Source organism: Polypterus senegalus, chromosome 14 (assembly GCF_016835505.1).
Source record: "Polypterus senegalus isolate Bchr_013 chromosome 14, ASM1683550v1, whole genome shotgun sequence".
Lineage (NCBI taxonomy): Eukaryota > Metazoa > Chordata > Cladistia > Polypteriformes > Polypteridae > Polypterus > Polypterus senegalus.
This window is the reverse complement of record NC_053167.1, coordinates 97,309,951-97,322,469: the sequence shown is the minus strand read 5'-3', so window position 1 is coordinate 97,322,469 and position 12,519 is coordinate 97,309,951. Positions and strand designations below refer to the sequence as shown.

General features: G+C 40.8%; 1 protein-coding gene across 1 annotated transcript in view; it reads left to right on the top strand.

Moving 5' to 3' along the window:
- slc25a24l (solute carrier family 25 member 24, like) overlaps positions 1-12,519 on the top strand; it is a 61,878-nt gene extending 49,359 nt beyond the window's left edge. Inside the window, exons 10-11 of the mRNA XM_039736058.1 lie at positions 2,705-2,843; positions 12,076-12,519. Coding sequence (XP_039591992.1) covers positions 2,705-2,843; positions 12,076-12,260 — 324 coding nt within the window. The 3' untranslated portion in view covers positions 12,261-12,519. The remainder of the gene's footprint in view (positions 1-2,704; positions 2,844-12,075) is intronic.

Below are 12,519 nucleotides of genomic sequence, written 5' to 3'. Positions count from 1 at the left end.
GGACGGCGGGACGGGCATGGAACCTGCGGCGGAGGACTTCAGCAGGCAAGTTGGGGGCTGTCGGAGGGGGCAGAGCACGGTCGTCACGGAGACCGGCGGGCGCTTCGGGATGAGTGTCCTGGCTGTGCTTCTGGCCCTCTTTTCTTTATTTTACAGGCCCGAAGCCCGGCGGCGCTGAGGCCGGCGTCGGCGGGACCTGCCCGCCTGAACGGGCGCTCAGAGTGCTCCACGCCGGGAGGCCTACAGTGACCCGCTGGGGAACAGCGAAGCGAGCGGCGCAGACCACAGGGGCGTTTGCGCGGCGAGGGTGCCGAAGACAGATGTCCCAGGGTGCCGTGTTGGACCCTGGGGACATAGTAGGACCCTCGCTGGGGACGTGCTGCCCGTTCGGGTTGTGCCGTTCGGACCCACGTGTCCTCGCTAGCGGTGGGGCACTGTGGCCCCGGCGGCGGAGCCCGCGGGGCCCAGGAGGACGTGAGGAGGGCTTGTGCCTCCTCCAGACCGCAGAGGCGTCCGTCCTGGTTCTGTTGGGGCCACGGGTTGAGGGCATGGAAGCCCTTCCCTGTAGGGGCCCGTGGTCACCGCCAGGCGGCGCCCGATGCGGTTTATCCCGTCGCGGTTGCGGTCGGGGCAGGAGCCCGGCGGGGCGCTGGAGGACCGGAGGAGGGCGAGTGCCTCCTCCAGACAGAGTGGGGGCGTCCGTCCTGGTTAGGCACGGGGCCTCAGGTACAGGGCTTTGAAGCCCAGCCCTGTAGGGACCCGTGGCCACCGCCAGACGGCGCCCCGGTGCCTGATTATCCGGGAACCCGACACTTCCGCCACACCAGGAAGTGCGGGGAAGACTGTATGTGGCGCCGGAGAGCTGCCAGGAAGGCAGCCGACACTTCCGCCACGCTGGGGCGTGGCCAAGGATGGAGGAAGCACCTGGGGCTCATCCGGGGCATTATTTAAGGGGCCGCCTCCCTCCAGTCATTGGTGGATGTCGGGTGGAAGTGGACAGAGCTGGAGAGAGGACAGGAGGCGGCCAGGACAAAGGCACAGAGACTGTGGGCCTGGACTTTGGGGAAATCGGTGCAGAGGCACTGGGGTCGTGTGAGTGTCCACTGGACTTTTATATTGTAAATAGTCTGTAAATAAACAGTGTGTTGGGCAAAAATATGCTGTCCGTCTGTCTGTGCCGGGGCCAGCGTTCACACACAAAATGTGTGCAAGATCTCAGCATTCCTGTTGTAGATGCTACATGGGCTGGACGGGCATCCCAGCCAGGAGAGGGGAAGGTTTCTTGCCCAGACAGGAGACTTCTAATTGAGAGATAAGCATCCCAGCCAGGGAGGAGAAAGGGAGCAGACCCAGAAGGAAGAATCAGAAGGGATGGATGGACAGCCCATTAAAAGGAAAAAATATCACCAGGGGCTTTTTTTAGGAGTCTCCCATCTGGGCAAGGAACCTTCCCCTCTCCTGGCCGGGATGCCCCTCCAGCCCATGTGGCATGTACACCGTATTTCACATGTTAATAGCTCTTAATCATTTAGTGATTGAGAGCTTTATAAAAAAAATGCAGTTTATAGGCCTCTACTCTTTCTTTTTAGAAGATGATGGCAGAAAAATCACAAACAAATATAGTAAACAATCATAAATTGATAAACACACATATCTCATTAACAAAGTTGGCTGAGCAACAATCTTCCACTCACTCAGCCTCTACTCTCTCCACCTTGATTATGTTGACTTTGTACTCTTAAAAACGTTCAGAAGTATTCACATTAAAGCGTCTTAAGATATAGCTTTAACTATTTTAATCTTCTGTACATATTATGAAAGAATATATGAATTTTGTTATGTTATTAAAGAGTTATATAATTTTGACATACCTTTGGTCTTCTAGGGCACTACATGTATACAAAGTATGCTGTAGTGTATACAACTATATTTGAATTTGAAACATTTATTGTCAATATACCATGTATAACAAAATTACAGAGCAATTACCCCTTCAGTTACAATGAGAAGCAACCAGTAATTTACACAGTAACTATAAAAGTACTGTACTACACATTGGGGTGGGTGTGTAGAGAGAGACAAAGAGAGAGAGAAAAGAGAGAGGGACAGAAACAGAGACAGATGGTGAGTGAATATTGAGATTCAATGTTATGGCTCTGGGAAACAAACGGTACCTGAGTCTGTTCATCCTTGATATTGATAGACCTATAGTGCCTACCAGAGGGCAACAGTTCAAACAGGTTAAACCAGGATGTGAGAGAAACAAAAATATGAGGGCTCCTTCAAAATATTTTTTGCCCTGCCAAGGCAACGTAAAGTGTACAAGTCTTGTAGGGAGGGCAGGCAGCAGTCGAAAATATTCTGAGCTGCATTGATAACATGCTGAAGCCTTCTCACATCTGCTGCAGTGTACCACACTGAGATACTGTATGTCAGCATGCTCTCTATGGAGGAGTGGTAAAAGTACACTAGCAGCTATTGACCCAGATTATTCTTCCTAAGCAGTCTCAGGAAGTGAAGTCACTGCTGTGCCTTTTTAATGACCGCTTTAGTGATTGCAGTCCAAGACAGGTTGGACACGCTCTCCACACAATCACTGTTAATGTAGAGGGGGCCAGGTCTACGCTATTTTTCCTGAAATCTAAGTATATTTATTCAAATATATATATTATACCCAAATATATTTATTTTTAATTTTCCACAGACACTTGTATCCTGGGCGAAAAGAAGACACTCAAAACCAAGTTTCTCTATGCAGTTTTTCTACAGTTTTGCTTCATTTGCCTGTGGCCAAATAGCATGCTATCCTTTGGCACTGACCAGAACGCAACTGCAGGCTCAAGGTAAAGCATTTATTATGATCAGTATTTATTATTTATTGGCCTGACAGCAAAAGAAGATCTTTTAAGAAGTTATGAAAAAGAAAAGGAAACATTTTAAAAATAACGTAACATGATTGTCAATGTAATTGTTTTGTCACTGTTATGAGTGTTGCTGTCATATACCTATATATATATATATATATATATATATATATATATATATATATATATATATATATATATATATATATATATATATACACACACACATATAAACATATACACATATCTACTGTATATACACAGACACATATATATATAGATATAGATATATATATATATAGATAGATAAACATACATGCATATATATCTACATATATATATATACTGTATATAGCAAAATCCCCGCGCTTTGCAGCGATGAAGAACTGCTTTTAAATTTTTATTAAGAAGAAAAGAAAACCTTTTTAAACTGAGGAAAATATACCAATAACTATCTGTTAAGGATCTCTTTGTATACCACGTTGTCAGTTCAGCAGTCCGGTTGTAATATGACCAAGCTGTGCACTGAGATTACTTTTGAGAATGCAACGTATAGTTTTGTCCAGGAGGGAAAGCAATGTTGCCTCAAATTAATGGCAACCTTTAGTAGGGTGTGTCCCTGAGACTTATTAATTGTCATTGCGAAGCAGAGCCTTACTGGAAATTTGAGGCATTTCAATTGAAATGGGAGATCAGAGGGTATAACGGTGATGCCAGGAATACATTCAGAGTGTGGCGCTCTGCTGTTTTTTTGTGTAGCTGCCTTCACACAGCTTCTCCGCTGCTTTAAAAATGAACGCCAAATAAGGCCATCGTTTCTCCTTGCTTTGCGGTTCTGTACTGTTTTATGGTTCGTTTATTATGATTCTTATAGTTATTGTGTAGCTATTCGAGACTTACTTTACTGTTCAGGTACCCATTTCCTTTATTTAATCTGCGGCTTGTACGTTATTTTTTGTTCGTTTATTATGATTATAGATATTTATTGATTCCCTTCTTTAGCTGACTGCCTGCTCATATAAGACGCTCCGCTGGTTTTTTGTGAAACAGCCTTTACACAGCTTCTCTGCTGTTTCATAAACGAACGACATATAAAGCCATCACCTTGTCAATTGTGTAATGCGTTTTTTGAACAGGTTTGATGCATGGAAGTGATCACTGCACTGCGCTGCTCAGTCAGTTCACGTCAGCTGCTCTCTTATGTGATGTTGCGATGTCCACGGCTTTATTTAATGTTAGCTAAGACCCGACACTTAAGTTTCTCGCTACAGCAATTTTAACTCTGTTACAAAGTGATCCAAAGTCTTGTTTATACCTCATTAAACTTGTATCTCGCGAATAAAGTATTCAGTGTTTTTCTTCAGCGCTCTTTGGGAGCTCTTCCTTCTTTTCTATATACTGCGGTCACAGTCAGTTCATGTGATTACGTGGAAGGCGTGATGATGTCACACGCAGCTCCGCCCCCCACGGCCGTCGAGCTAATGTTCATTACAGTATACAGAGAAAAATAGGTTCCAGTTATGACCATTACGCGTAGAATTACCTACACGGGAAGTTAGAGAATTAGTGATGAGTGAGTGAGTGAGTCAGTGAGGGCTTTGCCTTTTATTAGTATATATATATATATATATATATATATATATATATATATAGTATATATTTGTATGCATATATATTTATTTATATATATATATATATATATATATATATATACTTTTTTATGTGGCCTTTGTGTCTTCTCTGGTATTCATGCATATGGCAAGTTGAATTAACATTAACATTTATAAATTAAGATATCTCTCTATTATAAAAAAAAATCTTGGAAGGCTTAGAAGGAGACGATACGTGATTTTCTCGAAAACACTTTAATGTCCTGCGAGAGACATTTTAATGTCCCGCGAGACAAGGCAGTGAGACAAAAGGACAGCTGCTGTACAGGCTTTTAAATGATTGACGCACAGCATGACAAGCAAAACACACAGCTTGGCAGCAGCAGCAATAAGCCAGCAGCTGATCCGACCACATCTCCTTAGCGTGCATTCAGCCCCCCCTACACAACGTTAGCAGCAGAGATGCGAAGAGCCTGGTGCATAGCGTGCCCGGGGGGTGCTCAAGCGAGCAGGGGGAAACCCCCCTAGTCTTAAAAAGAATTATAAATGTCTGAAAATACATTTGTTCCAAGATATTTAAAATGCATATTAAGATATTTCAAGTATATTTCAATATAATGTTAAATACAGTTCTGTATATCTTGAAGTAAAAAAGTTTTTGTACATTTAGAAAGTTCAAATTCAGAACATTTCAAGACTTGTTAAAGTAACTCTGTAGGCATTTTGAGATATCTGCAATGCATTTCAAAATATGTGAAAATTACTTTCTGTAAAATTGCATATATTTTCAGTGGGACTTTGTCTATTTTAAGACATCTTGAAATGAATGAGATATTTCAAAATGAGCAGGAAGTTGTTTTGAGATATCTTAAAATGTACTTCAGATATCTGAAAATGGACATTAAGCTATTGTGAGGAACAGCATGCTGGGACCAGCGTCCCAGTGGGAGTTGGTTTGGAATCCTTACCAGGCTGGGACACCTATAACATGGAAGGAAGTGGGAAAGCAATAATTCCTGCTTATTGTCCACCCCACCATACGGTAGATGGCGGCAGCCCTCCATACCAGTACCCATTCAGACAGCAACAGTGAATGCCAGGGCATGTACTCCAGTAGCACAGCCCTGCTGGGGTCTGTAGGTGCCAATAGGAGGTACTGCAGGGAGTTAAACTCCTTACTATGTGTGGCTTCCATATGGTCCAGAAATGCTTCCATGGGGTGAAGCCCTTGAACCGGAAGTATTCCCGGGTCATTCATAACAGGGATTGCATTGCTCGCTGGGATGAGTAGCATTGTGGAGAGAGAGAGAGAGAGAGAGAGACACCAAGGCTGATCAGTCCTGTATGCAATCGTCTGGAGTCACTCCCCTCTGAGATCCTGCTGTCTTTTACGGGGCCTCCACCAGAAGTTAATGCAGTGTCTAACTCAGGGATTTTTGACAGAAACTCACTCAGTTCTTGCCGACAACCAACAGAAAAGTCAGAGGAGCTGATTGACATGGAGAAGTGTGCAGAGTTACTGGAGCCAGTGTGAAAGCTTCAATCAGTCCTCAGCATTATAGAAATGGCCATTAAGAAGATCAAAAACTTGGCAAGACCCCCTCTCGATGCAGTTCACCAGGACCATCTAGGTACAAAGGCAGTACCTGGAATCAATTTGGCTATACAGGTGAGTGACCTCTGTATAGCATATCATAAGGGAACGTCATGTGAAATGATCCCTGACAAATGTGATGGGTATTGAGTAACACTTGCTCCAACAATTATGATGCATGTGTTAGAAAAGTTTCCTCTGCATGAATCATGAGTCCTGGAGGCTACTACTTAGACAGTAAAGGTCAGGCTGGGAAGAAGAACAACAACGTTGAGCAAAAGGTTTCTGAAAACAAGTCAAATAAATCTAGTAGCCATTGTTTCTACAGTTGATAAAAATATAATGACTGACCTCCCGGTGTTTGAGCCTCCCATCAGAGAAACCCATACTCAGATGAGGAAGCTCAAGGTGGGGAAAAAACTTGGAGTGCAAGATATGAAGGACCGGCTTCCCAATGCTGATGTCTAACCTGCTTCACCCCCTACAAATCAGAGGGCAGTTAAAAGCAAAGAAAAGACATGAACAGGAAGAGGGGTAAGAATTTCCCTTCTGTTTTCATGCCTGCAGGACATGAGTACCAAAGGGAAAGTTATGGTGTTATGAACATTGGCAAACGAAACACAGATGGAGACACTGTCCTTATAACATACTGGGAAAAGGTGGAGAAGAGTCAAGGGCTGGCACACCGCAGTGAACCCCTCCAGAATGATAAACCCCTTTGGGATGATATAACCATCGTGGGACAGTCAGCCTCAATCCACAAGGCTCAGCTTGGGTACTTACCTGGATGGAATGCCCAGAACACAGAAAGACAGGGGAGAGAAATAATTCCTGCTTTAATGTCTCCCCCCATATGATAGATGGCAGCAGCCCTGGATACTGGTATCCATTCGGATACATACAGGGAATGCCGGGACTTGTAGTCCAGTAGCACAGCCCTGCTGGGGTCCATGGGTGTCTCTAGGAGGTGCTGCAGGGAGTTAAGGTGCACTCACACTAGGCATGTTTGTTCACACTAGGCATGTTTGTTGCCCTAGTGTGAATGCCCCCCTTCCTATTCTTGCACTGGCTTACACTCACACTGTGCTTAATGATCTGGGCCTGGACACGTTTTCGTCATGACCATGTGACTTTATGTAAAGCCAAAACAAAATCCAAACACAGAGTAAGAGCATGCATTTCAAAATTATTTTACTTATTTTTGTGGTTTTTTTTAGTCATATAGGGCAGGATAACACTCTACCCTCTTACAGATTTACTGAGTGTGCAGTGTGGTATTTCATGCTGTACATACAAGACGATTTTTACAAAGACAAATGATTTTAAGGAAGTATTTTGTAGCTTTTCTTGCCAACTACAATGCATGTTAATTTGTAAGGTGAGAATAAAAAAGTTTTTCAACTCAAATGGTATCTAATGAAATAAGAATTGCGCTATCTGACTTGTTACATCTTTGATGTCATAACCGTTTTCCATGCTCAGGCACATTTAGTGATCACACTGTTCATGAATCCTACTGAACTGTGCATGGGGCACACCTCTTCCAAGTGGGCCAGGGCATGGTATGGTTTGGGGGTGGGGGGGGGTTATATGCAAACATGCTCAGGCATGGAACAAATTGCTAGTGTGAGTACACTCTTAAACTCCCTACTATGTGGGACTTCTACAGTATATGGGCCAGAAGTGCTTCCAATGGGCAAAGCCCTGGCACTGGAAGTACTTCTGGGTCATCCATAAAAGGGATTACAATGCCTTGTCCAGGTGAGTTGGGAGTGGAGACAGGCAACACTCGCCTGGAGGTGTAGCGGTGTGGAAAGAGGAAAGAGACAGAGAGAGAGGAAGAGAAGGAAGAAGAGACAATTGTTGAATTGTTGTACAAAAACGTATTAATAAACCTCCCTTTTAATTTGGAACTGTGTTGTGCATTTATGTTTAAGGTTAGGAGCACAGTGATGCCCCCTTGCCTTCACACTATTTTAAAATATTTTAAAAAATTTGTAAAACTAAGATCTTAAAAATCATTTCAACCATTGGACTTCAACTGACTTTTATACAATCTGGAGGAAGATGTGATAATGTGCAAGTACTGCTGCACCAAGTCTGGTGTAGCAATTAAAACAGATTTTGTGGCTGGATCACACAGTTTCTAACGTGAAAATCTAATAGCACACTCCTGACAGCAAATGACAGGCAGCAAGCTGCGACAGTGTGTTGGCTGAAGGCCAAGTGCAAAAAAATCTGCTGTGGTAAAAGTTTCTAGACATAAATAAGATAAGTGATGATGCAAAAAGATAAGAACTTTCAGTTAAAACAAACTCAGCATATTATTTAGTAAAGAAAGAAGTGAGTTTCACACAAATGAAACTACTTGTTTTGCTGCAAAAGGAAAATAGTCTGGACTAGTGGTGTGCTATATTGGCAAAAGAAATTATATTTTTTTGGGATTTTAATGATAATGACAAACTATATTTTGCATTCTTTTAAAATGTGTTTGTAAAAGTTTTATTGATCTAGTTTTGTCTTGTTAATAGGAAATTAATCGTGGCTTACCAATGAGATTAATGGAAACAATGGTTAAGGAAAATAGGCCTTTCTTATTTACTTAAACCTGAAGTAAAATAAAAACAAAAACATTCAAATTACCAATCAAAGTATTACTGAGATCAAACAGTGCAAGTATGAGCAAACCATTTCAAAGTGGCTTACAGGATTTACACACAAAATTGCACTAAGACCAACAAAACCATTATAACGAGAGCTTTTTAAACAGAAACTTAATTCTTAATGTAAACAAAATATGAATCCAAAGGGAATTAAATACTAATCATAATTGAACCACAATGAACATTACAGTCTGGATAAGCATAAACTACTTTACTGTAAGGTGAATTGTGCAGCCTAAAAGCAAGAAAAAAAATCTAATATACTGTACCATAGTGTAAAAGTCAAAAGTTCTATCAAATACTGCACAGGAAAAGACTATAGCACTTGTAAACAAGTCCTGTCGTATATTGTACAAAGATACAGAAAAGCAAATCTATACACTTTTAAACAAATTACTAACTTCAAGTTCTGTCCAATATTGTAAAAAGATATCAGAAAAAAAAATAAAACAACTGTAAAATTCTACTGAAGAATCTAAGTTGTGTGACAGAAACACCAGTCTGTCCACAGCACCTGGCTACAGAGCAGCTCAATCACATGTTAGAACATTTTCTCTGTTTCTGAAAGACATCTCTGAAGGGCTGCTGGGGGCAAAGATGCACAGGTACATTTTTGCAAGTTTCCCTAATTTGTGGAAAAGTACTTCTTTTTTTCCATCACTCAAGTGGATTTACATCACTGTCCACCTAAGGTATTATCAATTACATCTTGCTCTGTTTTGCAGTGGCATTGTGCAGAGCTGCCAATATCTGCTAAAAGACTTTGTTTTTTTTTCCCTCCCTTGTGTCATCACTTTACTCCTGCAGCCACAGTGGTGGGATTGAGTGATGCAAGGAGGCGGGCATCTGTCCAAGTGTTTTAAATAATGAAAGAAAAGAATGTGCTTTGGAATCAACACTCCCAAACCAAGATGGCTTTTGAAATAAAATGTGCCCAATAGGAATATGCTTCTTTGAGTAAATTAAGAGGATAGGACTGGCAAGCTTTGTTGGGCTGAATGGCCTGTTATTGCCAAAATTGTTCTAATGTCCATTCAGAAATAAAAACAATCTGTTCAAAGGAATTACATAATTTGTTCGAATAGATTAATAATTTAATCTCAGTTTATTACCAGCAGCACTTGTATGTATTACTATTTATTTTCAATGTATTATTATAGAAATTTGTATATTTTGTTTGAAAAATCTATAGTTTATTTTTTTTTAAAATACATTTCTGACATTTTTACACAGACCTGTTTAATTGGTAGGGCGGCAAGGTGACGCAGTGAGTAGCGCTGCTGCCTTGCAGTTAGGAGACCTGGATTCGCTTCCTGGGTCTTCCCTGCATGGAGTTTGCATGTTCTCCCCGTGTCTGTGTGGGTTTCCTCTGGATGGTCCGGTTTCCTCCCACAGTCCACAGACATGCAGGCTAGGTGTATTGGCCTCCCTAGTGTGTGTGTGTGTGCATTCTGCAGTGGGCTGACGCCTGCCTGGGTTTGTTTCCTGCCTTGCTCCTTGTGTTGCTTGGAATTGGCTCCAGCAGATGCATGGAGTGGGTTGGATAATGGATGGATGGATGTTTAATTGGTGAAAAGTTCCATTTAATGCACTTCATGTTTTTAACTGCAAATTTTTTTTTTAACAATCCAACTAGTCGATTAATCAATAAAATGATCAACAGATTAATTGATTAAAATAATCATTAGTTGCAGCCCTATTTAATGATATCTTAAAATGGGTCACTGCTTGGTCAAAAGAAATATTTTAACTACCGATCTAGTAATGAGGGGCTCCCCCAAGTCTCCACGCCAGTGCTCTGGGGCACGCCCTACTGGTGTAGGAAATGTTTCTCTGCGACGGGCTCCTGACTCGACGACCGGGGGGAAGAGCCAGGGAACACTAGTGCCCCGAACACAAGACCCTCTCGATGGGCTGGATCACCGTTTCGTCCACGCATCACATCATTTAAGAGGGAGCAGTGGAATGACGATCCCTGTGGGCCCCGTGTCTGTGTGGGTTTCCTCTGGATGGTCCGGTTTCCTCCCACAGTCCACAGACATGCAGGCTAGGTGTATTGGCAATACTAAATTGTCCCTAGTGTGTGCTTGGTGTGTGGGTGTGTGTTTGTGTGTGTGTGCACCCTGCAGTGGGCTGACGCCCTGCCTGGGGTTTGTTTCCTGCCTTGCTCCTTGTGTTGCTTGGAATTGGCTCCAGCAGATCACGTGACCCTGCAGTTGGGATATAGTGGGTTGGATAATGGATGGATGGATGTTTAATTGGTGAAAAGTTCCATTTAATGCACTTCATGTTTTTAACTGCAAATTTTTTTTTTAACAATCCAACTAGTCGATTAATCAATAAAATGATCAACAGATTAATTGATTAAAATAATCATTAGTTGCAGCCCTGTTTAATGATATCTTAAAATGGGTCACTGCTTAATTTAAGATATCTTAACATGTATTTAAAGATATCTTGAATATTATCTCAAATTCATTTCCAGGTATCTCAAAATAGCATCCTGCCTATTTTCAGATATCACATATGCATTTCAAGATACCTCAAAGTACCTTTCTGCTCATTTCAGGATATCTCAAATGCATTTCATGATATTTTAAAAGAGACAGGATGCCCAATTGGAAGAATAGGAAATTTTCTAAGTAATTTTGTGGTATCTCAAGATGAATTTCAGATTTTTTTAAATGCATGCAAGATTCATTTGAGTTATCTTAGAATATCTGAAAATGTATTTGAGATATCTTGAAATGTAAAGGAGTATATTTTGAGATATCCAGAAACAAGTTTCAGATATCTTAAAAAGTGAATTGTATTTTAAGATATCTGAAATTCATTTAGAGATATCTTTAAATGTTAATTTAGCTTGCCATGCATAGGAGTTTCTTCCTATATTCTGTAAGTACTGTATTCTGTTAACTTGAATGACAATTATAAATTGACCCAGTATGAGCATGTCCTTTGATAGATTGGCTTTCTCTCTGGTGTTAGTTCCTGCTGTCTGCTCATTGCTGCCACTCTATGCTCAGGATTCATGTAAAAACTAACAGGAAAAAGTAGGCTTTCATAAATTGTATTAATGATTCATTTTAGACATCTTAAACTGTCTTAAATTACTTACAATTGACTATGGACTGATGTGATCTAATAACGTTTGAAGGTTTTGGTCATTAGAGTATGACAGTTTTTACTTTTCACAATATGCATAAATTGTCAACTAAATGTATTTTAATAACAATAGCAATGATATATTTTATATATTGTTTAATAAATAATGGATTTGATTAATGAGTGCTATAAATGTGGCAAGAAGTCATTAAAAAATAATCTATTTTCTTGTTTTACAGCATCTCAACAGGAGAATAAGATGACTTCCAGTATATCTCAAATACTGAAAAATATTTATATTCAGCATGGAATTAAAGGATTATACAGTGGCATGGGGGCCAGTTTTGTCAGAGCATTTCCGTGTGCATGTTTAAAGCACATAATTAGTTCAAATCTAGTCATTTTATTTCATTTAAATGTATAGTAAAGCTTACTGGTGTATTCTGTAAACATACAATAAGTGGAATAGAAAAGCATTGACCAAAATATAAATATTTCCATAAGTTTGTTATAGGTAATATTGAATATCCATATTTCAATTTTTTCTGTTTGAACTGAATATTGAACACAGTCCTGTTTGGTACAAATGGTATACATGTGGTTAATCTAGGGTTGCCAGATTAGAAAATTAGAAATACGGGACTATAATTAAAATCTCTCTATATTACTATATATAAATTTAT